The sequence below is a fragment of the Orcinus orca genome, chromosome 3 (assembly GCF_937001465.1).
Source record: "Orcinus orca chromosome 3, mOrcOrc1.1, whole genome shotgun sequence".
NCBI classification, from domain to species: Eukaryota; Metazoa; Chordata; class Mammalia; order Artiodactyla; family Delphinidae; genus Orcinus; species Orcinus orca.
This window is the reverse complement of record NC_064561.1, coordinates 369,124-393,852: the sequence shown is the minus strand read 5'-3', so window position 1 is coordinate 393,852 and position 24,729 is coordinate 369,124. Positions and strand designations below refer to the sequence as shown.

The following is a 24,729-nucleotide window of genomic DNA, read 5'->3' as shown; positions in this document are numbered from 1 at the left end:
TGAATGGTTGGGTGGAAAGATGAATGGATGCATGGGTGGGTGAGTGGATGGAAGGAAGGAAGGAAGCATGAATTGGTGGATAGATGGATGGATGATGGAAGATGATGGATGGATGGATAGAGGTGGATTGATTGATGGATGATGGAAATTAATGGAGGGATGGATGATGGATGGGTGGATGGATGAACAGATGGGTGGGTGGGCGAGTGGTCAGATGGATGTAAAATGAATAAGTGGTTACATAGATGTTGGAAGTTGATGGATGGAGGGATGGGTGTTTGGATGCATGAATGATTGATGGATGAGTGGATGAATAGATGATGGATGGATAGTGGATTTATGGATGGATGATGGTTGGGAGGAAGGATGGATGAGTGGATGCATGAATGGTGGATTGATGGATGGATAGGTGGGTGGAAGAAAGGAAGGGGGAAAGGAAGGAAGTGTAGATGGATGGATGGATGAATAGGTGATGGATGGATGGGTCGATGGGTGTGTGGGTGGGTGGATTAAAGGATGAAAGGAAGGAAGGATAGGTGAATAGATGGATGGATGGATGTTGATGGATGGGTGGGTTGATGGATGGATGATGGAAGATGGATCAATGGGTGGTAGATGGATGGGAAAATGGATAGGTGGGTGGGTGGATGGATGGATGGATGATGGGAGGATGGGTGGATGGGTGGACAGATGGGTGGGTGGTTGGATGGATGGAAAAAGAATAAATGGATAGATGGATATTGAAGTTGATGATGGATGGGTGTTTGGATGAATAGATGATTGATGAGTGGATGGCTGGATAGACAGACGAGTAAGTGGATGGATGGTGGACTTATGGATGGATAATGGATGAGTGGGTTGATGAATGGATGATGGATGGATGAGAGGATGGGTGGGCTGATGAATGGATGGATGAATAGGTAGGTTGATAGATGGATGCACAGATAGATGGGTGGATGGGAGAGTGGATGGGTGGATGGGTGGGTTGATGGATGGATGGGTGAGTAAGTGAATGGATGTATAGGTAGATAGGTGGAAGGAAGCAAGCAAGCAGGAGTGGATGGATGAATGGATGGTGGATTGATGGATGGATGCTGGAAAATGATGGATGGATGAATTATGAAATGGAAGGAAAGAAGGAGAGGTGGATGGATGGTGGATTGATGGATGGATGATGGATGATGGAAGATGGATAGATGACAGATGGGTGGGTGGATGGATGGAAAGAAGGACGGAAGCAAGCAAACAAGGGTGCATGGATGGGTGGGTGAAAGAGAGGAAGAAGGGAAGGGAGGAAGGAAGTGGAGGTGGGTGGATGGTTGGGTAGGTGGGTGGATGGATGGATAGATGGGTGGGTGGGCAGATGGATGGATAGAAGGAAGGATGGATGAGTGGATGGTAGTTTGATGGATGGATGATGGAAGATGATAGTTGGATGGTTGATATATGAATGGGTGGGTGGATGGGTGGGTGGGTGAGTGGAAGTAGGAAGTATGGATGGATGGATGATGGAATGGTTGGGTGAGTGGATGGAGGTGGATTGATAGCTGATGGAAGATGATGGAAGGATGGATGATGGATGGATGAATGGGTGGGTGAGTGATGGACAGATGGGTGGGTGGGTGGGTGGGTGGATGGATGGGTGGGTGAATCTGTGGATGGGTTGATGGATGGATGAAGGGGAAAAAGGAAGCAAGCATGGGTGGATGGTTGGATGTTGGATAGAAGATTGGGTAGATGGATGGATGGGTGGGTGGATAGATTGTGGATTCATGTATGGATGATGGGAGATGATGGATTGATGGATGACAGATGAATGGTTGGGTAATGAGTGAAAGGAAGGAAAGAAGGAGTGAAGGAAGGAGGTGTAGGTGGATGGATGGAAGGAAGGAAGGATGAGTGGGATGGATGGATGGAAGGAAGGAAGCATAAGTAGGTGAATGAATGGACAGTGGATTGATGAATGAATGATGGAAGATGATTGATGGATGAATGGATGGATGGAAGGAAGGATGAGTGGGTGGATGGATGGTTTGATGTATGGATGATAATGGAAGATGTTGGACAGATGATAGATGCGTGGGTAGATGGAAGGAAGCAAGCAAGCATGGGTGGAAAGATTGGTGGGTGGAAAGATTGGTGGGTGGAAGAAAGGAAGAAGGGAAGGGTGGAAGGAGGCGTAGGTGGGTGGACAGATGATGGATGGGTAGGTGGAGGGAAGGATAGGTAGATGGGTGGGTGGGTGGATGCATAGGTGGGTGGGTGGGTTGGAGGAAGAATGAGTAGATGGATGGTGGATTGATGGGTGGATGATGGGAGAGGACGGATGAATGACAAATGAATAGATGGATGAACAGGTGGATGGATGGGTAGTGTGTGGATGGATGGAAGGAAGGAATCAAGCAGCATGAATGGGTGTGTGGATGGATGTAGGTTTGATGCATGATGGATGGGAGGATGGATGCGTGAATGGATGGGTGGGCTGATGGAGGGATGGGTGGATGGTTTGATGGGTGTGTGGGTGGGTGGATGGATGGGTGTGTGGGTGAGTGGATTGATGGCAGGATGGATGTATGATGGATGGATGGAAGGAAGGGAGGATAGGTGGATGGATGGACAGATGAGTAGGAGGGTGGTCTGATGGAAAATGAATAACTGGATAGATGGATGTTGCAAGTTGATGGACGGGATAAGTGTTTGGATGAATGGATGATTGATGGATGAGTGGGATGATGGATGGATGGAAGGAAGGAAGGAAGGATGAGTGGATGGATGGTGGATTGATGGATGGATGATGGAAGATGATGGATGGGTGGGCGGAAGGGTGGGTGGGTGTGTGGTTGAATGGGTGGATGGAATATGGATAAGTGGGTGGAGGGATGATTGATGGGAGGAAAGATGGGTGGTCAGATGTATAATGAGCAAATGGATGGTTAGATTTTGGAAGGTGATGGACAGAGGGATGGGTGTTTGGATGAAAGGATGATGATTGTTGAATGGGTAGATAGGTGGTGGTTGGATGGATGAGTGGGAGGGTGGGCTGATGGATGAATGGGTGAGTAAGTGGATGGATACACAGATAGATGGATGGGTCGATGGAAGGAAGGAAGCAAGCATGAGTAGATGGGTGAATGGATGGTGGATTGATGGATGGATGTCCATGGATGGATGGATGGATGGGAGAAAGGAAGGACAAGAGGATGGATGGATGGTGTATTGATAGATACTGGAAGATGATGGGTGAATGGAGGGATGATGGGTGGGTGCGTTGCTGAATGGATGGATAGGTGGGTGGAAGGAAGGAAGGAAGTGTAGATGGATGGATGATGGATGGGTAGATGGATGGATGATGGGTGGGTGGGTGGATGGAGGGTGGATTGATGGGTGGATGATGGATGGGAGGCTGAATGGGTGGGTGGATGGGTGTTCAGATAGATGGATAATGAATAAATGAATGGGTAGATGTTGGAAGCTGATGGATGGGTGTTTGTGGATGAATGGATGATGGGTGGATGGATGGGTGGACGGGTTGATGGGTGTGTGGGTGGGTAGATTGATGGATGGAAGGAAGGATGAAGGGATGGATGGGCGGATCAAAGGAAGGAAGCATGAGTGGATGGATAGATGGATAGAGGTGGATGGATGGATGATGGATGGGTGGGTGGGTAGGTGGATTGATGGATGGATGAGTGGGTTGATGGATAGATGGTTGGGTGGACTGGTGGGTAGATGTATGGATGGGTGAGTAAATGGATGGATAGATGGATGGAAGGAAGGAAGGAAGCATAAGTGGATGAATGAATGGATGGTTGATTGATGAATTGATTTTGGAAGATGGATGGAAGGAAGAATGAGTGGGTGTATGGATGGTGGATTGATGTATGGATGATGGAAGATGATGGATGCATGGGTGTGTGGGGTGATGGATGGATGGATGGGTGAGTAGGTGTGGATGGATGTATGAATAAATGGATGGAAGGAAGAAAGGAAGCAAGCAAGCATGAATAGTAGATGTATGGACGGTAGACCGATGGATGGCGGCTAGATGGAAGGATGAGTGGATGGATGGATGGATGGATGGTGGATTTAGGTTAGGAATAGGTGATGGAAGATGATGAATGGATGGATGGGTGGATGCTGGGTGGATGGATGAATGGAAGGAAGGATGAGTTGATGGATGGTTGGTGGATTGATGGAAGATGATGGGTGGTTGATGGATGGGTGGGTTGGTTGATGGTTGTGTGAATAGATGGATGAAAGGAAGGAGGAAAGCAAGGAAACAAGCATGAGTAGATGGATGAGTGGATGGTGGATTGATGGATGGATGAATTGGTTAATGGATAGATGGAAGAAGGAAGGCAGGATAAGTGGATGGATGGATGGTGAATTCATGGCTACATTATGGATGAATGGATGGATGAATGATGGATGGGAGGGATGAATGGATGAATGATGGATGGGGTGATGGTTGGATGGGTATGTGGGTTGATGAATAGATGGGTAAGTGGATGGATGGGTGGGTGGGTTGGTAAGTGGAGGGTAGTAAGTGTGGGTGGATGGATGGATGATGCATGGATGGGTGGGTGGATGGATGGAAGGAAACATGAGTGAACGGATGGATGAATGGAGGTGGATTGATGGATGATGGAAGATAATTGAAGGATCGATGATGAATGGATGGATAGTGGATGGATGAATGGGTGGATGGATTATGGATGGATAGATGGGTGGGTGGGTGGATGGGTGGTGAGTGAAGCAAGCATGAATGGATAGATGAATGGATGGTGGATTGATGGATGGATAATTGAAGATGATGGATTGATGGATGGGAGGATTGGTGGATGGACGGAAGGGTGGGTTGAGTAGGTGGGTGGGTGGCCAGATGGATTGAAACTGAATAAATGGATAGGTGGATGTTGTAAGTTGATGGATGGAGGGATGGGTGTTTGGATGAATGGATGAGTGGATGGGTGGGTGGGTGGATGGATGGATGAATGGGAGGATAGATTGGTGGGTGGGTAGGATGGTTAGCTGGAAGGAAGGAAGGGTGGATCAATGTGTGGGTGGATGGGTGAGTGGTTGGGTGGAAGCATGAATGGATGATGGATGAATGGGGGGGTGGGTGTTGGATAGATGGATGGGTGGTTGGGTTGATGGATCGATGGCTGATGGGTAGGTGTGTTGATGGATGGGTGAAAGGAAAAAAGGATGCAAGCATGGGTTGATGGATGATGAATAGATGGGTGGATGGATGGGTGGGTGGATGGACGGAAGGAAGCATGGGTGGATGGTTGGATGATGGATAGATGAGTGGGTGGATGGATAGATGGGTGGTTGGATTGATGGTGGATTGATGGATGGATTATGGATGGATGGATGGGTGGGTAGGTGAGTGGAAGGGAAGAAGGAGGGAAGGATGGAAATGTAGGTGGATGGACATACGTATGGATGGATGGATGGGTGGGTGGGTGGATGGATGGATAATAAATAAATGGATGAATGGATGTTGGAAGTTGGATGGATGGATGGATGGTTGTTTGGATAAATGAATGATGGATGGATGAGGGGATGGGTGGGATGATGAATGGATGGTTAGATGTATGGATGGGTGAGTAAATGGATGGATAGGTGGATGGAAGGAATGAAGCTTAAGTGGATGAATGGATGGTGGATTGATGACTGGATGATGGAAGATGATGGATGGATGGATGGATGGGTGGGTGGGTGGGTGGGTGGGTAGGGTTGATGGTCAGATGATGGACTGATGGATGAATAGATGGGTGGGTGGATGGGTGTGTGGGTTGGTTGATTGATGGATGGATAGATGGAAGGAAGGAAGGAAGCATGCGTGAACAGATGGATGACGGATGGATGCATGGAAGGAATGTTGATGGATGGGCTGATTAGTGGATCGATGAGTGAGTTAGGGGTGCAGGAATGGCTCTGTTGGATGGATGGATCTGTGGATGTTACCCAGATGGGTGGTGGGTCACTGGATTGCTGAATGAGCTGATCCGTGGGTGAACGGCAGCAGCACGGACATGTGGATAGGTGGATGAATCAGTGAAGGGACTGAATTCATGGGCGGATGACTCCGTCAGCGAGTGTGGCGTGACCCTGGCCAGTCCCGTTCCTGCAGCTGCCCATAGTGGCGTCCTCCGTCGTGTCTCTCTACTTCCTGGAGCTGACCGACCTCTTCAAGCCGGCCAAGGTGGGCTTCCAGTGCTACGACCGCGCGCTCTCCATGCCCTACGTGGAGACCAGCGAGGAGCTCATCCCACTACTCATGCTCCTCAGCCTGGCCTTCGCTGCGCCTGCGGCCTCGGTGAGTCCTGGTGCGGGGCGGGGCCGGCTGTGGGCACCGCGGCCGGGAGCCCGACTGAGCACCTCCCCGTCTGGCAGATCATGGTGGGCGAGGGCCTGCTGTACTGCATGCAGTCCCGGCTGTGGGGCCGCAGCGGGGGCCCGGGCGGGCCCGAGGGCAGCATCCACGCCGGCGGCTGCAACTTCAACTCCTTCCTTCGGCGGACGGTGCGCTTTGTAGGTGAGTCCCCCACGGCGTCCGCACGCTGAGGGGGGCGGGTCTGGCCCCAGCTCCCGCGCCCGGCCCTAACCCTCCCACCCCGCAGGCGTCCACGTGTTCGGCCTGTGTGCCACAGCCCTGGTGACCGACGTCATCCAGCTGGCCACGGGCTACCACGCACCCTTCTTCCTGACGGTCTGCAAACCCAACTACACCCTGCTGGGCACATCGTGTGAGGCCAACCCCTACATCACGCAGGACATCTGCTCCGGCCACGACACCCACGCCATCCTGTCTGCACGGTGAGCGTGTCCGGCCCCCGTCCCGTGGAGCATGCAGGGAAACTGAGGCAGGGGCCCAGAGCTGGTGGGGCTCACCCGGGTGCCTCTTGCAGGAAGACCTTCCCATCCCAGCACGCCACTCTGTCTGCCTTCGCTGCTGTCTACGTGTCGGTGAGTCCCGGCCGGCCCAGCCCCATGCCCTGGACACCCCACCAGGACCGGCTGCCCTGACCACCCGGCCTGCCCCCCTGCAGATGTACTTCAACTCGGTCATCTCGGACGCCACCAAGCTGCTGAAGCCCATTCTGGTGTTCTCCTTTGCCATCGCGGCGGGCGTCTGTGGCCTCACCCAGATCACGCAGTACCGCAGCCACCCCGTGGATGTCTACGCCGGCTTCCTTATTGGTGCTGGCATCGCTGCCTACCTGGTGAGGGGCTGAGGGGAGAGGTCTGGGTGCCCAGCGGGAGGTCTGAGGGGGGAGGCCAGCCCCACCCTGGGGGGACTCTGCTGAGTTTTGTCCCTTGGTAGCTAGAGGCAGAACCTCACGGGCCCAGACCTGCCCAATGTGCAGAGTGAGCGACCTGAGGCCAGAATTTGTCCCATTGGGAGAAAGGCAGACTTCCCCTCTCGGACTCCCCCTCTCGGACTCCCACGGCAAGTCTGTGGCTTGCTGGGGACCCTGGTCTCTGGCTGCCGGCCCCACGCCCAGCCCGTGTCTCATCCTTAGGCCTGCCACGCTGTGGGCAACTTCCAGGCCCCGCCGGCAGAGAGACCAGCGGCCCCGGCGCCTGCCAAGGATGCGCTGCGGGCGCTGACCCAGCGGGGCCACGACTCGGTGTACCAGCAGAACAAGTCCGTGAGCACCGACGAGCTGGGCCCCCCCGGGCGGCTGGAGGGTGTGCCCCGGCCTGTGGCCCGCGACAAGACCTCACTGGGCAGCCTGAAGCGGGCCAGCGTGGACGTGGACCTGCTGGCCCCACGCAGCCCCATGGGCAAGGAGAACATGGTGACCTTCAGCCACACGCTGCCCCGCGTCAGCACGCCCTCGCTCGATGACCCCGCCCGCCGCCACATGACCATCCACGTGCCTCTGGACGCCTCGCGATCCAAGCAGCTCATCAGCGAGTGGAAGCAGAAGTCGCTGGAGGGCCGCGGCCTGGGGCTGCCGGACGAGGCCAGCCCTGCGCACCTGCGGGCGCCAGCGGAGCCCATGGCCGAGGAGGAAGAGGAGGACGAGGACGAGGACGAGGACGAGGAGGGGGAAGAAGGGGGTCCAGCCCCGCCTTCACTGTACCCCACAGTCCAGGCACGGCCGGGGCTCGGGCCGCGGGTCGTCCTCCCGCCGCGGGCTGGCCCGCAGCCACTGGTGCACATCCCCGAGGAGGGGATCCAGGCTGCGGCAGGCCTGTCCCCCAAGAGCAGCGCAGCCGTGCGGGCCAAATGGCTCATGATGGCAGAGAAGAGCGGCACCGTGGTGGCCACAGCCTCCACGCAGCCCCGCGTGGCCAACCCGCCACGGCTGCTGCAGGTCATCGCCATGTCCAAGGCCCCAGGCGGGCCGGGCCCCAAGGCGGCTGAGACGGCCTCGTCCTCTAGCGCCAGCTCCGACTCCTCCCAGTACAGGTCGCCGTCAGACCGTGACTCCGCCAGCATCGTCACCATCGACGCCCATGCGCCCCACCACCCTGTGGTCCACCTGTCTGCGGGTAACGGGCCCTGGGAGTGGAAGGCGGCGGGCGGCGGGGCCAAGGGGGCTGAGGGGGAGGGCGGCTATGAGCTGGGGGACCTGGCTCGCGGCTTCCGTGGGGGACCGAAGCCCCCGGGCGTGTCCCCAGGCTCCTCTGTTGGTGACGTGGACCAGGAGGAGCCGCGGTTTGGGGCCGCGGCCACCGTCAACCTGGCCACAGGCGAGGGGCTGCCACCGCTGGGTGTGGCTGACGGGGCCCTGGGGCCGGCCAGCCGAGAGTCGACACTGCGGCGCAAAGCGGGCGGCCTGGTGCTGTGTGAGCGGGAGGCCGTGGAGGCAGAGGCGGAGAGCTACTACCGCAAGATGCAGGCGGCCCGCAGGTTCAAGGACTGAGGGCGGGGGCGGGGCCGTGCAGCAGGGAGCGGGGTGGGGGGTCTGGCCGAACTCAGACGTGGGGCCCCATCAGACAATAAAAGGTGATCGTTGAGCGGGGTGCGGCTTTTTGGAGTGTCATTTCGGTCGCAGGGCCCAGCAGGCAGACCCGGCCTCCGGGGCCCTGCGCGCGCAACTGGGGACAGGGATCTGTCTGGTGGAGTGCAGATGTGGGGCCCCATCTCCAGGCCCCCTGAAACTCCCAAGCGAGAAGTGAGGGGAACAACACGGCTGAGTTTACACAGAGGAGGAAACAGCAGTGAAACAAACAGGCCCAATAAAGAGGGAAATCAAGTGCAGGATACAGAGAATTTATTCAGAGTCCAGTACAGACCGGCCAGACCACCTCCTACATGTGGACAGGAAAAAAGAGCCTACAGAAAAGGTAGGAGTTGTTATAAAATTGCTTTAATTCAGTTCTCTCCGCATTACAAGCCGGCAGCGGGCAGTGGCCTGCCATGCTCCTTACAATACTGAGCCTGTAATTGCTGTTATCAAAATATACATCTGTGTCACCATAAAAAAACCGCAATTGCTGCCCCTCACGTCTTACAACAGGTATAAAAAAATTATAAATATTTACACCCTTGTTCCACCCCGACATGGAAACTTGAGGCCCAGGCCCTGAAGGAGGGCCGGCCAGCACAGGGCCTGCGCGGGGAGCCCCTTGGACCCGTGAGTGCAGGACAAGGCGGTAAAGACCGGAAGGTTAGGGCTGCTGTCCCACCTCCTGGGGTCCCAGCATTAGAGGCAGACAAAAAACAGAAACAAAACTTTGGTCCAAAATTTGCAGGAAAAAAGAAACCCTGAAAGTTTAAGAGCACTTGTCCTCCGGGACAGAGGACAGTTGTGAGTAAGGCATCGGCAGGTCGCAGACGTGCCGGCCCCATTGTGTCTGCCCTGGAAATTAGATCCTGCCCTGCGACTCAATGACAAGGAATAAAATAAAAGTACAGTATACAAAGTCATACCACGAGGAGAAAATTTAGGTTACACTCATACCATTTTTATCATCTTGCTATATAAAACGTTATTTAAAACTATTTTTTGCATATAAATGAAAAAGATTAGAATATTTGGTCAACTGGAAATATTGCTAGGCACAGGTGTCTGCAGCTGCATCGAAGCATAATACAGAGATTATGGTGGAAACAAAGCTGAAGAAGCGACGGGGAGGGGCCCGGGGGCCGGGGGGCAAATGATGCAAGGATTGGGGGCGGCCACCCCTGGCCGCCCACGGGCTCCCACCGCAGCAGGCACACGATCCCATGGGAGGCCGACCCCCCCCCAGGCCCCCAAACCCCTACACGTCTGCTACCCCAAGATAGGCCCTGCCAGAGCAGTGGGTTTAAGGCACAAGAAAGCCGAGTGGAGGTTTGGGAGCGCCCGCCACACAGACTACAGAAGGCACGGGCAAGGGGCCGGGCTGGGCCTCCACGGTCACCAAGAGCCTGAGGTTGGCACCCCACCTCCCCCAGGTGAGCAAGTGAATTCGATTTAATTTCTTTTAAAAACAGGTAAACTGATTTCTCTTTAAAAAAATAAAATCTCTGGTCTTTTTTTAAGGTCACTTCAGCTGCTTTTTAAAGTGGCTTTTTTTCTGGAATGATGGAAGTTGTCGCCGGGTGCCCGGCAGGCTGGTCCTTGGTGGCGGCCTAGATGGTGGACTTGGAGAAGGACACCCGCAGGTGGTGGTTCTCACCCAGGTCGTGGTTGTGCAGGTCAATGAGCGCCTGGATGGCCTCCTCCACGGAGCCCATCTGGATCAGCGCCATTTTGCGGTCCTTCCTGCGGGGAAAACGAGGGGGACACAAGAAGGCGTGAAGGGCCGGGTGGGGCAGGGCAGGCCCAGGGGCAGCGGGGTGAGGGGGTGGGGCTGGGCTCACTGGAAGAACTTGAACCCTTTCACGATCCCGCCGTTGCTGGAGAAGAGAATCTTGAGGTCATCCTCAGAGATGGAAGGCCTGCAGGGAGAGAGAGGGACCTGAGCCACTCCGTGGAAGGTCAAGGCCATTCCCTCAAGACAGCAGCTGAGTGTCCAGGGAAGGGTGGGGTCTCCAGGAGCTTTTTAGGGGCCCCAGAAATAGGTTATCAGAAAATGACCATGAGCATCTGAAAGGTGCACTAGAAGCAGAGAACACACTCAGCTGGGCCTCCAGCAAGGCCTCCCTACGGCCTGTGGAAGCCCCTGGAAGCGGGAGCATCCCAGGAGACCTCTACAGGCACTCACGGGATGTTGGAGAGGGGCAGGGTGCACTCACGGGATGTTGGAGAGGTGCAGGGTGGCCGAGGGTGGGAAGATGTTCTGGAAGTTCTTGGAGCCGGGCTTCTTGAAGCGGTGCAGGGGCGAGTTGCCATAGTCCTTGGTCAGGCCCTGGTCCTCCTGGCCCTCACGGGGCAGCTGCACGTTCTGGTGCTTGGAGAGTGTGATGCGCACCGGCTTCCCGTGCAGCTTGTGCCCATTGAGGTGGCTCATGGCTGGGGGGGCGGGAAGACAACACAGGACCCACGTGACCCAAGGCCCCTGGCCGCCGCCGCCGCCGCCGCCCCGCAGCCCCCCAGCCCGGTGGCCCTGCAGCCCTTACTTACCCAGCTGGGCCTGGCTCCCGTCGGCCATCTGCACCAGGGCGTTCTCCTTCTTGTTGAACAGGATCTTCACCCGCTGCACGTCGCCGTACACGCCTTCGAGGGCACAGGGACAGACTGCTGAGCCGCCCGGGCCCCGCGGCCCCTCCCCGCCGGCCCCGCAACCCGCACTCCCGCACAGGGCTGGCTCTCCCCGCAGCTCTGCTATTCTGCCTGAGAAGCTGTCTAGTCACAGGGAGCGTTACCGGGAGGGCTGCCTTCAGCAAAGAAGCCCTGAAATCCAGGAAAGGCCAATTGCCAAGAACCATCCTGCGGCTGCTACCGACACATCTACTCTGCCAATAGCATGCGGGGCCGTAAACCATGCTCTGGAGTCCAAATCAGTAGGCAAAGCGCAGCCCAGACAGCACGCTCGGACGTCTCAGAGCGTGACAACCACCTCAATTACACGAAAACAAGATAATAAAAGTGGGAACGATAACATACCGAAAAGAATAAAGAGGCTTTGGGGTGTGACTCTCTTTAGAGGACAGCAGAGCAAGGCAGCGAGGGACAGGGAAAGGGAGAGGTCAGGGGGCGAGTTGGAATCGTCCACCACGAGGAGGCAGCCCCGCAGGCGTGCAGGTTGATGGATGATGAAGTTGTCAGGATGTTAATATTCAAGGGCAGGTTGGTTTCCGGAGAGCAGGGTTTGAGGGGGAATTTTGTTTTTATTTATTTATGGTTTTGTTTTGTTTCAAGCAACAACAGGAAGCAGAAGTACCGTGCAGTCAGTTGGCAAAGAAATTCCGGATCAGGGCAAGAAAAAAAATTGGGAAAGGGGAAGGGGAGAAAAGAAAAAAAGTAGCAAAAACACAGGTCAGTAAATACATAAGAAAACACGCGGTGTCCCATCAGTCAAGACCACACACACTACGAGCCACGCGCCGGGCGGACAGCAGGAGCGCCCCCCGCGGGGAGGAGACGGCGCCCGCCCGCCCCCCCACTCCCCCAACAGGCCCTCCAGGAACTGTCTCCCCGGGGCCCGCACCAGGGCCTCCAGTCAGGCTCACTGGGGTGGCTGTTAGCAGAGAGCTTGGCTAGAGGAGCTGGGACAGGGCTCGAGAGGCCGCAAGTCACACATGCTCAGACAGGCAAGAGAGCAGCTCGTTAAAATAAACAGGAACCCCGTCTCTCAAGAATCAAAATATCTCGAGCCTTTATCATTTCATCCCAGCTCCCTGAGCTGAACTTGGCCACCGAGACAAGCACAGGCCTGGCTGCCACCTCAGGGACCGTGGCTGGTGGCCTTGGCTTGCACCCCCTCCCCAGAGGCGCCCCGCAGGCCCCTGCAGACCGAGGTTGGTTGGGCTCGAAATTGCAAAACTGCTCTCGTGAACACCAAATACTTCAACTCTCAGCATCATGGAATTAGGAACGTACATTGAGATATTAAGGAAAACAGGAGGACTCCAAGCGCTGCGGAAAGGACGCAGCAGTGAGTGACATCAGTGCAGAGAGGAGAACAGCGTGACACCTGCAGGCACTGGCCAGGCCAGGGGACCCGGCTCCAGGGGCCCCAGTGCCTGGGGGAGGGGCTCAGTCTGCACTAGGACCTGAGAGCAAACTCCCAACTCCTACTTCCGAAGTAGGAGTCCGGAAGGACAGCCTAGAAGAGCCACATACCTCGGGGTTGAGGTTGCTGACCAGCAGGACAGCATTTCCTGCCCCTGCCAGGCCTGGGATGGCGATCCGGCCCGCCGCTGCTGCCGCCGCCGCCGCCGACGGGATGGCCAGAGGAGCCAGGGCCCCGTGCACGTTAGGGACGGAGAGGCCTGGAGGGAAGAGGCAGTCAGATAAGCAGTGGCGCCCACCTTGTCTGAGACAAAAACGCGGGTCCTGCCCATCCTCATGCAAACGGAGACACGTAGGGGGTGGGGTGGGGGGGAGCGGCTGGCCCAGCGGCACGGCACGCCTGCGGCTCCTCCACGCTTCTCGTGGCACAGACCGTGCTGGCTTGACCGTCTACATGCGTCAAATAGCACAGAAAGCTCCAGCTCCTCGGATGCAGGATCGAGCCCAGCGGCCTCGGCCGTGCTCGCATGCAGGTGCCCGTCACCATGCAAATGGCACGCCGGGCGGGACAACAGGCTCAGGACTGTCACGTAGGTGGGCGCCTGGCCCCCGGGAGGGATGCTCAGGTGTGCCCACCCAGCTCACGCCGCTCGCTTACCAGGCCACTTAAACGCACCTACTAGGGGCATATCCCTCCAACCACCGTGCGCTGGTCCTCACGGGCGCTTGAAGGGAACCAGACCAGAGACTGTGGGGTCAGCGGGCTCTCTGCACGGCCCTGCCCTACGACTGCCCTGTCCAGGCCCCGTGGGGAACCTGGAAGCCTGTGCCCAGGAAGGTGGGCTCCCCCCGTGACTGCGCCACGTCGGCTGCCGTGGAAGCAGAGCTACGGGAGAGGTGTGGCATGCAGAGGCGGTGGTGGGGACGAGCGTTTGAATACCTGCGGCTTGAGGAATGGCAAAGGTGGGAGGGAAACCAGCTCCTGCGTACGGAGAGGCTGACATTATACCAGGCGCACCTAGAAACAAATGAGACACTAATCATCGCACCCACGGGTGCGAGCCGGCTGCCAGCGCCCCACTCGGTGGGTTCTGGGCTGGTGCTGTGTGGGCATCCGGGAGACGGGCGCCTAGGACCGAGCTACGCGTCCTGCCCCCCACCCCGCCCCGCTGCCATCCCACCACCGGGCATCTTACCGAAGGCTGCGGCCATGGTCTGGTCCAGCGAGGGCTGGCTGTCGCCGGATGGCAGATCGGGGCGTGTATAGTCGCGGCTCTTATCGTTGTTGTACTTGACGTTGAGGCTGGTGAGCTTGGAGAAGTCGATGCGCAGGGTGCAGCAGGCGTTGTAGATGTTCTGGCCGTCCAGCGACTGCAGGGGCAGCAAAAGGGCTGTGAGTGGGGGCCGGCAGCCGGCAGCGCGGCTGCCCCGGGGCCACTCACCAGCTTGGCGTGCTGGGCGCTCGCGGGCTCGGCGAACTGCAGCAGCGCCTGGAACTGACTGTTCTTGGTGAAAGTGATGATCTTTAGGACGGTGCCGAACTTGGAGAAGATCTACGGGAAGAGCACGGCGGAGGGATTGGCCTCAGCCCGGAACCAGCCCCTCCCGCAGGCTGGTGCCACCCCGCCACCCCCCTGCCTCACCTGGTGAAGCACGTCCAGGGTCACCGGGTAGAAGAGGTTCTCCACGATGATCCTGAGCACTGGGCTCTGTCCAGCCATTGCCATCCCCGCGTCCACTGCCGCGGCCGACGCAGCCAGGGCCAGGTTTCCCGACTGGACTGAGTTCACCGCCTGCAGGGCCGCCTGGGCCCGCTGTGGGGGCAGAGCCGTGAGTCCCATCAGCCCCAAGGCCACCGCCCACCCCACCCCCCTCCGCCCGCAGCCCAGGGCGCGCACTGCCTGATTGGGCGAGCTGTCTGTCTTGAGCTCCTTGTGGTTGGAGAACTGGATGTAGATGGGCTGGCCGCGCAGTACGGGCGTCACCGACGTATAGTAGTTCACCATGGTGTTGGCAGCCTCCTCCGTGTTCATCTCAATGAAGGCCTGGGGGGGGGGGTCGTGTGTGAGCCAGGCCTGGACCCGGGAGGCCCGGCGACCACCCCAGAGAAGGCCTAGGCCTTGTACCTGGTTCTTCCCTTTCAACATCAGGAGATTGGTGACCTTCCCGAAGGGCAGCCCCAAGGAGATGACCTCCCCCTCAGTGACGTCACTGGGCAGCTTTCGGATGTGGATCACCCTGGAGGGCACGCCTGTGCTCCTGTTGTCCCCTTTGAACTTCTTGCTGTCGTTTCCATTTGCTGCAAAAGGATGGTGTGCATGGCACGAGGCACTTCCTGGCTCCCCTAGAGCAAGGGACCCCTCTCCTGGTATCGGCTTCCTCCCAGCTCTGGGAGGCTGCTGGGACAGGGAGGTCTCCACACCTGGCTCCCGGGGAAGTGAGGCTCAAGGTCAGCAAGGCCAGGACCAACCAACCCCAAGTGCGCTCCTCAGAGACACAGAGGAAGTGCTCCCAGGTAAGGCCGCAGTTAGGGTTACCTGTGGAGGCCGAGTTACTGCTCATGATAAAGGGTCCGTTAGTGACACAGGCAGAGAAGAGCTCGTCAGATCCCCGCTGGAAGAGAGGGGCGGGTTGGAACCGAGCCGCATCTTCACCGCAGCGCCCCCCAACCCTCCCTACGGGGGCCCAGTGGTTCTGCACCCAAGACACAGCTCCTTTCCCCACCTGCGGAGCCCCTGGGGGGGTCTTTCCCCAAGCAGGGCCAGCGTCTCGTCCCCTACAGGGGCTCTGCGCGGCCCGTCCCCCCACCCCCCGTGCTTGGGGTCTGCACGGGCTCAGGCTGGCTACCCCGAGGCTCGGCCGTCGTGCTCTCAATCACGGCAGAGCCACTCAAGGCCCACGAGGACAAAGCCCCCTTGTCACACACACTGCAGCCACCCGCTCAGCCGCAGGAGTCTGTCCTACTTTCCAGTCTGAGGAAACCGGAGCCCGATGACCAGAAAGGCCACCTCTCCAGGCGGCGGGCACCTTGGTGACAAACAAGAAGCTCCCCAAGTGCCCAGCCCATTCTCTCTCCAGAAACGACTAGTTGACTCATTAATCTCAATGCAATTGAATCAACTCCCAGAACCAGGTAAGATCGAGCCCAGGGTGAAGAAGCAGACGGGGGCCCTCCTGCCGGGCGAGCACAAAACCCCACCCGAGGGGCAAGGAGACCCCACTGGGTCTGGCTCCCCTCAACAACTTTCGGACACGAAACCGGTGGCCTGAGAAGAATTTCCCTGCCGTAGGTGCCCCGCGGCCTCCCGGCAGAACAGCAAAAACCAGCCTTTCTCAGGGCCAGACCCTCCAACTGCCATTTTCGCCAGCTCGTCGTCCCTCCTCAAGAACACCTTATCTCTGCCCTTCCCTCAGGCCAGCTTAACTGCCACTTACAAACAAGTATGCCAAACACCCAGGGTCCTTCCCACCTTCCCGTGGTCTAGCACCGAAGTTGAGTGGGACACTCACACCCCACCCTGCCCCTCGAGACAAGCCGAAGGAAGCCAGGGAGGTTCAAGGTCTGCCCCTCGGGACAGGAATCGGGCACATGGCAACGCTGCTGGGAGCAAACAGGATGCTCTGGGCCACCCTGGCTGCTAGGCCACCTGCTACGGGCATGACCCTGAACCCAGACCCCACGCCGGGCGGGCATCTGCTCCCCAGGGCTCAGGGCTGAGATGGATGCGCAGAGGGCCAGCACCTGAGCCCGTGGAGAGGCTGCAAAAGCTCAGACCCCTGCCTGGTCTTAGAGTCCAGAAAAGAACCCAGAACCGCAGACCACTTACGGGCTGGAATTTGTTATAATGAAGCAAAATGTTAAAAACCCCAAGCACTCCAGGCTGACCTGACCCGTCACGCCCCAGCTCACTTTCACCAAGTGGACCTGGGCGCTTCAAGGCTCAGAGCAGTAGACCAGCCCCAGCCGTGAACGAAGGGCCACATGAGAACCCAGGCAGAATGCCCCTGAGCCACCGAGGACAGAGTCTCCCCTGCCTAAGTGGTAGGAATGTGGACTTGGAGCCCTGACCCGCCCCCTGACACACAAAGGGCCCCCGTCCAGAGCTGGACAGGGACGGAGCACCCAAGCAGATCCCACACACCGGCTGCACAACCTTAAAAAGAACATCTCAGCTCCTGTCTCTGACAGGTGACAAGCAGGGCCGGGATTCCCTCAGGAGTGGGGCGTTCTTGGCCCCAACCATGTTCTCACAGCAGACGGCCTGGCACGCCTACATCTGCAGGGTCTGTGGGGCAAGCCCCACCCACTTGGCCGCCCATATCCCCCAGGCCTCCCTCCCAGACGCCGCCCCCTCCCCCAGCACGGGGGGGGGGGGGGGGGGGGGTGGGTGGGCAGGCGGGCAGGCGCACGTGGTAACCAGTGGCTCCACAGGAACAGCCCACTGGGGCACAGCCACTCTGCAGGGTAGAAGCCTGGGGGTACGTGGGCCAGTCCACAGTGTGGGGGAGCTCTTCCCAGCTGCTGCCACAGGGCCCCTGCCCTGAAGTCAATTCAGCACCAACAGCAAACGACCACCGCGCCAGGAACAGCGCCTAGAGTCCCCTTGCTTCTTCATTGATAGCTCACACACCAACACCCCTGGCGCCTCATTTGGGGCCCAGCTTATCCTGAACCTGAGGGGGAGGACCAGGCTGCCCTCCCGGTGGGTCCCCCGGTGCACGCACCCTACAGGCTCAGGGCCTCTGTCCTGTGCAGCCAAGACCCCCGGGGCATGGGACAGAGGACACAGCCCCTGGAAGAGGTGCTCCGGCTGAAGCGGCCCCCAGAGAAGCAGGGGGAAGGTCCCCGTGCCAATCACAGCACTCCGGATGAAGTCCCTCTCCCTCCTCCCGCCACCAATCAGGTTTTATCTGCAAGAAGATCGGGACAAGCGGTGTGCAAAGACAGTCCGCCTGGGAAAACCGAAACCAGCCCAGGCACAGCGGCCACCAGACCAGAAACCAGCTGCTACCTGCTCCTCAGGACACCTGGCCACCTACGGGGCTCAGGACACACGGCCCGAGGGGGGACACTCTGCCCCCGCCGTCCTGTTTCTCTGAGCAAAAATTATCTGAACGAGGACAGCCTCAGAAGCAGCCTGGAACTACCCCAGAGCCCCCTGAGATTCTCTGGTCCCGCCCCCCCCCACTAGCTGCTTGAGGTGCAAACAGACTTCAACTTTACCCACACGAAACCGAGGACAGAAATCCCGTCACCCTGCCGCGCATCCCACCTCCAACCGCAAGCCGTTCTGAGCTTGAGGGCAGGGCAGGGGATCCAGAAATCAGACTGCTGAGGGGCCGCCCACCCCCCGCCCGAGGCAGGCTGTCCAGCCTAGGAGCAGCAAGCCGGGCAGCCCATGGTGGGAGCGGGCGGAAGGAGGAAGCAACGTCACAAGCGCCTACCTTTGTACCAACTGCTATGTCTGGGACGATGCTGCAGAGAGAAAAAAGAAGACGTCAGCCAGGGCGCCCGCCACATCCCAGCGCCCGAGCCCCCGCTCGAGGCCTTCGTCAGCTAGAAGGCCGGGGCAGGGAAGCGAGCCGTCCGCCCTTTAATCGCCACTTGAAAAGGAGCCATCATTGTCCTCCGGCTCCCTCCCGGCAGGACCCCGGCCCCGCCTCCCGACCCGTCCAAAGACAAAGACACCCCCCTCCACAGGCCCTAGGAGAGACACTTGATGCTGGTTAAGGTTCAGGTGCTGCTGTTTGCTTTCTAGAAACTGGCAGTGCTTGGAGGACGTTTCCAGCAGAAGACAGGCCGGTAAAAAGGCAACTCAAGGGCCCGAGACCAGAGCTCCGGGCCCCACGGGGCCGAGAAGGGGTCAGCTCGGTGGAAAGGATCAGATAGAGCTGACACGAGTTACTCATCAACCGGGCTCCACGTGAGCGGACTTTCTCCCCCCCCCCCCCCCCGCAGAGCAGGCCCCGCTACGAAAGGCGGGGCCGGGGGAGAGCACAGCTGCCCCGGACTCCTGGGTCCTGCAGCCCAAGCCCCACCCCCCCCCACCCCCGGACAGCAGAACCCTCCGAGGTCGTCTATGTAGTGAACAGAAACTGACAACAAACTAACGACTCCCAAAATATCAGTTCAGGAGAGAACTTAGCCAGCAACGCCCCTCACAAGGTCACCTGGCCTCCAAGGCCTGGCGGTCCCGTGACCAGAGCTTCTCATGATGTCACACAACATGTCCCCCGGCCCAGCCTCGGGCCCGGCAGAGGGCCCCGGGGCCGCCGGCTGCAGGATCCCCCTCGGGCTCTCAGGGAGGGGGCTCCCACCACAGCCTCGGCTCGGGACCTGCCCCATCCTCACCCTCCGCCTCTACGGCGGAACCTCCACCTCTTGCCCTCAAAAACCTCACGGGCCAGCGACAACGACTTTTAAAAATTTTAATAAGTCAAGAAAAAACTTCCCAGAAAAACAAACAATGAAAAGTACGCAGTTTCCCAACTGCTAACCCAGGCCGCCTGGCGGCTTCCTACTCCCAAGCGAGGGCTTCGGACACATCAAGTGTTTTACGTAAAACGGCCTTTCTGGGAAAGATTTTCCGACCTTCCAAAAAGACAGCAGGCCAGTGCTCGCTTCGGCAGCACATATACAAAAAGACGGCAGACCAAAAAGGAGCTGCACCCGGAGACCAGGCCCGGCTGCCTAGGTAACACCACCACCGCCAAGAGACTGCAGATGCGCCCCCAAACCAGATTACGGGGGGCGATGGAAAAGACAAAACTCGAGAATTTGACCAGACGGCCAAGAAAACCGAGCACACGGCCCGCTGGCTCGGGAAAGGGTTCTCTGGGCAAGTCCACCCCAGCCAAAGCGGAAGGCAGACCACGAGGAGATCAAGTTCCTCTTGCTGCAGCAATTTTTCTAAAAGGTTGGCCTCAATTCAGGTTGAAACCTATCATTTCAAACCCGAGACACCGAAGGCACGTGACCCTCCGAGCACTTTTAACCGCCCGCCCCGCCCGGTCGGGCCCAAGAGAGAAAGGAGAGCTGGTTCGAAGCACCCCACCACAAAATACCCGCAACTGCCCCTGAACGCTTCCCACGGGGTGCCAGACGGGAGAGCGCAGTTCCACCGGGTTCCACCCCTTCCCGAGAACAGAGCCCCGGCCGCCGCGCGGCCCGGTCCCCTCCCGCCCCGACACCTCGGCACGCGGGGAGCGGGCTCGGGTCCCGAGCCGCCCCGCCCCCACCGCGCCCGGGGCGCTACCCCGAGACGCCGGGCTGGAACAAAGGGGGCGGCGGAGGGCCCGCGCCCTTCCGGGCAGGAGGGCGGCGTCTCCGGCCGCGCCCGGGCCCGCGGCGGGCGGGGCAGGCCGGGGCAGTCCGCGCGGCGGGAAAGCCCGCGCACGCGCGCCAGAGCTGCCGGGAGCGCGCGAGGCCGCGCACGCGCGCGGAGACCATACGGGGCGCGCGGAGACCATACGGGGCGCCGGAAGGGCCACAAGACTCTCCAAGGGCGGCGCGTGCGCGCAGAACCCGGACGGGAAGCGAGAAGAGCCGCGCGGCCGCCGCGTGCGCACGGGACAGGCCTCGTTGGCACCGGAAGCGGGCAGGGCTCCCCCGGACCCCCGCCGCCTCGCGCCCCTGGCGGCCCCCTCCAGGGCCTCACCCGCGCCCCAGGCCGGGGGGAAGGGAGGGAACCGGGCGGCGCCCCGGGCCCGGGGTGGAGGCGGAGCGGCGCGCCAGGACCGTCGCCCCGAGGAGGCCGCGGCGGCGACGAGAAAGAGACTGGAGCGCGAGAAGGACAGGGGGTAGAGCGAACGAGTACCACTCACCCGTCCATTGCACACACAGGAGACCCGCGGGGGACGGAGTGGAGGCACCGGAATAGCAGGAACCGACCCAACGGCTCTGAGTTATAGACTCACAAAATGGCGGAGACGCCCGAACACGTCCCCCGCGCGCTCTGCCCATTGGCTCCTGCCGCGCAGATGGGCGGGGCGAGCGCCGCGGGACCCCGCCAGCGCCTCCCAATGGCTAGGAAGTCGCTCGAGGGGTGGGGCCACAAACAGTGGCAGGCGGCCATTGGGGAAGATGGCCGTCCGTCAGGGCTCGAGGCGGAAACGGCCCGTGGAGTCGGGGGAGGGGCGAAGAGGTGAGGCCACGTGATTGCGCCAGAGCCAGTGAGCGAGCTGCCCTCCTGCGTGGGGCTTTGCTGGAGAAGCCATCTTAGGAGTGGGTACGTGGCGGGTCAGGCGGTGGGAAGCGTGCTTCCCCCAGGCTGCCGCCATCTTGCAAACGGGCAGAGTCCACCTCCACCTAGGGCGTGAGAGCAAAGGGAGGCGCGTCGCCATCTTGAAGTAGGGCAGGAAACCTCCAGGGCGCCACCTTGCTTGTGGGCACCTGGCCGAAGTCCATTTCGAACTGAGACGTTACCCTTAGGTTAGCACGCGAAGTGGCGGCGGCCTAACGCGTCCCAGAGGCGCCGGGGTTGTTTCCACTGCTGGCCACCAAGCTTGTGGCACGATGTGGCCACGGGTCGCCCCTGACTGTCCTTTGTTTGCCCCAGAGCAGCGAAGCCCGACCACGGTCTCCTCGCCTGACTGCAGGAATGGGAAAATTGAAGCCCGGGGTGGGGCACGGCGGACGCCGCCCTGCCTGCCTGCAATGGAAGGAAAATGAGGCCGGGGGCGCACGGACAACACCGCCGTGCCTGCCTGCAATGGGGGGGAACTGAGGCCCGGGGCGCACAGAGCAGACTCCGCCGTCAAAGGACGTTCAGGACTGGACGGGCCTCCATCCCAGCAGCAGAACACTCCAAACTTATCTCGGAGAATGCTGATTCCAAAAAGAGTTGAACAGGGTTGTGGGTGATAGGGGAACCCCGGGAAAGGTGCCGGAAAACAGGGCCAGCTGGGTGGGGCGAGTGGGGGGAGGGGCAGGCGGAGTCAGGGAGGCCGCGGCAGTCCGGTACCCCAGGCTTTTGGAAGCATCCAGGAGATGATGGGCATGCCGGGCTTGCTTGTTCCCAGCGTGGAGCAGACGTTCAATAAATAGAAGAAATTATCCTGAATATTGTTTGCTATACGTCTCGTGCAGAAAAAAGGATTTTTAATTGGCATAAGCCTAAACAGGGAGAATGACACTTGTTGTTTCCGTAAGTCGAGGTCAGGCCTTTGCTCCCGCCTCTCCGGTCGGTTTTAGCTTGGGCGGAGTCATGGCAACAGCGTCCATTTTAGGGCCGCGCGGGCCTGGACGGAGCCCAGAGACCGGGGCTGCCGAGCCAGAGGGCTTTCTCGGATTAGGGGCGGCTGCCGATTTTCACGGAGGCCTCCGCCTTGCACTCCTTGGCCCCTTCTTTCGCCGAAGGCCATCTGAAGCCCAGGAATGGCTAATCAGGAGTGTCCCGGTGGATTTAGGAGAATCCCCAACGCATTCCTGTGGATTTGCTCCCTCCAGGACTCCTGTCGCGCTCCGCTCTGGGTACCACCAGGGGCAGTTGCTCATCTTTGTTGCCTCGGTTACTGGTGCCAGGGATGGGCCCTCTTGACAGCAGGGAGGATGGTTGGAGACATGGGAGTGTCGCAGCCCAGAGGGAGAATGTTGGTGGACCCTCCACCAGGTTCCTAGCACGGATCTAAATGGTCGCAATCTATTAAAAGCCATTTCTGCTCACTGCCCTCCAGGCTTTGCTCAGAGTCAAAGCCCAAGTCGACCTCGTGGCCCCACAGACCTCTCACCCGCAGCCGCCTTTCTGGTTTCTGACCGCATTTACACAGGCCTCCTTTAAGAGGTTGTTCCCTTCTGGAAGGTTCCTCCCTAAACCCACTCCCTCCTTTTACTCCCTGCCCTGGGGCCTTCGCGCAGAGGCCCCCTCGTCAGTACAGTCTCCCCGACCTCTCCCTTAAAACGGTTGAGGATTTCTTTTTCGCCTTCCACTGGAACACGAGGGAGAGAAGACAGCCCCTGCCCGGATCGGAATCCACGCTGTTACCACCTTTACAAGGGCCACAAACCAGGCGGCGTGAAACAACACAGATTTATTCTCGCTCGGTTCTGGAGGCCAGAAGTCAGAAATTGAGGTGTCAACAAGGCCGAGCTCCCTCCAGAGGCTCCAGGGGAGGGTCCTTCCTGCCTCTTCCGGCTCTGGGGGCCCAGGTGTCCTTGGCTTGTAGACAGGTCCCTCCAGTCCCTGCCTCTATTGTCACATGGTTCTCTTCTCCCTGTTTCTCTGTCTCTCCTGTTTGTGACTCTAAAAAGGACCCTTGCCCTTGGATTTAGAGACCACCGGGATAATCTCATCTCAAGGCCCTTAATCTCACCTGCAAACACCCTTTTCCCAAACAAAGTCATGCTCACGGGTTAGGGGATTAGGATGCAGACACACCGTTTTCGGAGCTGTTCGTCAGCCCAGGACAGCACCTGGACCCTGGACCAGCCATGAAAGACTGCTGGCAGGCCTTCCATGTCTGCAAGGGGGGGGGGGTCCAGGGAGCCCCCAGGCCCTGCATCTCAGTTGGATGGATGCCCTGGTTTATTGGAGAAACCCGGCTCCCCTGTCTGTCTGCTCCCTGCTCAACCCTTCTGCCCGCCGGCCAGCTGGCTCCCTCATCAATGATTTAGGGTGAACGTGGGTGTGTGATCCCCTTGCAATTGAGAATTTTGAAAAGGATATCTTCTGTGGCAGGGGCAAGGGAGGTGGGTGGCAGCCAGATGGGGGTGGAGGGCCAGCATCCCAGGCCCTGGCGGGGGCGGGTGGGGGGAAAGGCTGCTGGGTTTTATTTCTCTTTACAGATCTGATGGGGCTGCCTCAGTTTACCCCTTTGTCAAAATAAGGGGCAGGGTTAGGCCAGTGCCCCCTTCCTTCCCACGGGCTTTCACTAGTGTTTCAAATGGAAATGGCTTAATAGTCTCGGAATATTTGTTCCCTGTGTTTGTTTATTCATTGCCTTGATTACAACAGCCGTAGGGCCTGGGTCCAGGGTGGGTGGGGGCCTGGGTTCCACATCTCCCCTCCCCTCAGAGGCCTCCTAGCCTCTTTGACCCATTTTCCAGATATCTGTGGGACTGAGCTGGGGGTAGGGGGTGCCAAAGAGGCTACCCTGCAGCCCCTCCAAGCTGGAGCCCCCCACCCCAGTCCCCAGCTGAGGGGCAGAACAAAACGGTTGGCTCGGGCCTGGGAATATTCACGTCGGAATCTGTCTCCCGCCCCTTGACGGGGGTCCTTGGGCAACAGCTGACTCCACAGCCCCAGGCCCTCAGGCCAAGAAGCAAACCTTATCTGCCCAAACCAGCAAGCCAGCCTCTCCCCGAAGGACCCACTGTGTCCCCAGGCCCTGCCCGGAGAGGGAGCTGTCTCTCTGCCCTAAGTGCCTCCACACCCACCACCCAGTCCACACCCTTGGGAGCTCAGCCTGGGCTGGGTACCTCCCTCCAGGCTCCAGTTTTAAGTCTTGGATCCTCTGAGTAGGAAATACTATGTTTCCTTTTCCCAAGCCCAGAGAGGCTGGGTGAGCTGCCTGGGCCTCTCAGCCAGGAAGAGGCCCCCCTGTGGTTTACCCAGGCTGCTCCGCCTCTACGGGGGCACCAAGGAGGGTGAGCAACAGTGTGGCCGGTCCTCAAATGGTCAATGTAGAGTTACCACCTGACCCAGCAATTCTCCTTGGTATCTGCCCA

At 58.9% G+C, this 24,729-nt stretch overlaps 2 protein-coding genes and 1 long non-coding RNA gene across 8 annotated transcripts in view; 2 read left to right on the top strand and 1 right to left on the bottom strand.

The window, feature by feature from the left end:
• Positions 1-9,728, top strand: part of MED16 (mediator complex subunit 16) — a 63,641-nt gene extending 53,913 nt beyond the window's left edge. The window contains 6 exon segments of the mRNA XM_049707296.1: positions 6,140-6,325; positions 6,403-6,544; positions 6,630-6,825; positions 6,918-6,997; positions 7,000-7,232; positions 7,533-9,728. Of these exon segments, the coding sequence (XP_049563253.1) occupies positions 6,140-6,325; positions 6,403-6,544; positions 6,630-6,825; positions 6,918-6,997; positions 7,000-7,232; positions 7,533-8,885 (2,190 nt within the window). The 3' untranslated portion in view covers positions 8,886-9,728.
• Positions 9,313-21,016, bottom strand: PTBP1 (polypyrimidine tract binding protein 1). 6 transcript variants are annotated; one of them, XM_004285889.4, is made up of 15 exons: positions 20,889-21,016; positions 18,510-18,540; positions 15,602-15,677; positions 15,191-15,363; positions 14,963-15,109; positions 14,708-14,878; positions 14,507-14,617; positions 14,261-14,435; positions 14,005-14,082; positions 13,176-13,324; positions 11,997-12,030; positions 11,514-11,606; positions 11,186-11,402; positions 10,811-10,888; positions 9,313-10,712 (listed from the first exon to the last, which is right to left on the bottom strand). In XM_004285889.4, the coding sequence occupies exons 1-15, from the start codon at positions 20,894-20,896 to the stop codon at positions 10,580-10,582; spliced, it is 1,674 nt and encodes a 557-aa protein (XP_004285937.1). In that variant the 5' UTR covers positions 20,897-21,016; the 3' UTR covers positions 9,313-10,579. The 6 variants fall into 6 exon arrangements, 5 of the variants coding, with proteins under 5 accessions (XP_004285937.1, XP_033272695.1, XP_033272693.1 ...); XM_033416804.2 differs by lacking the exon at positions 20,889-21,016 and adding an exon at positions 20,130-20,217; XR_007476693.1 differs by lacking the exon at positions 20,889-21,016 and adding an exon at positions 20,130-20,879 and having other exon boundaries at positions 10,638-10,712; positions 11,155-11,402.
• Positions 21,000-22,733, top strand: LOC125964079 (uncharacterized). The gene is made up of 2 exons (XR_007476694.1): positions 21,000-21,208; positions 21,623-22,733. It is a non-coding gene; the product is annotated as an uncharacterized LOC125964079 (long non-coding RNA).
• The last annotated feature ends 1,996 nt before the right edge of the window (positions 22,734-24,729 follow it).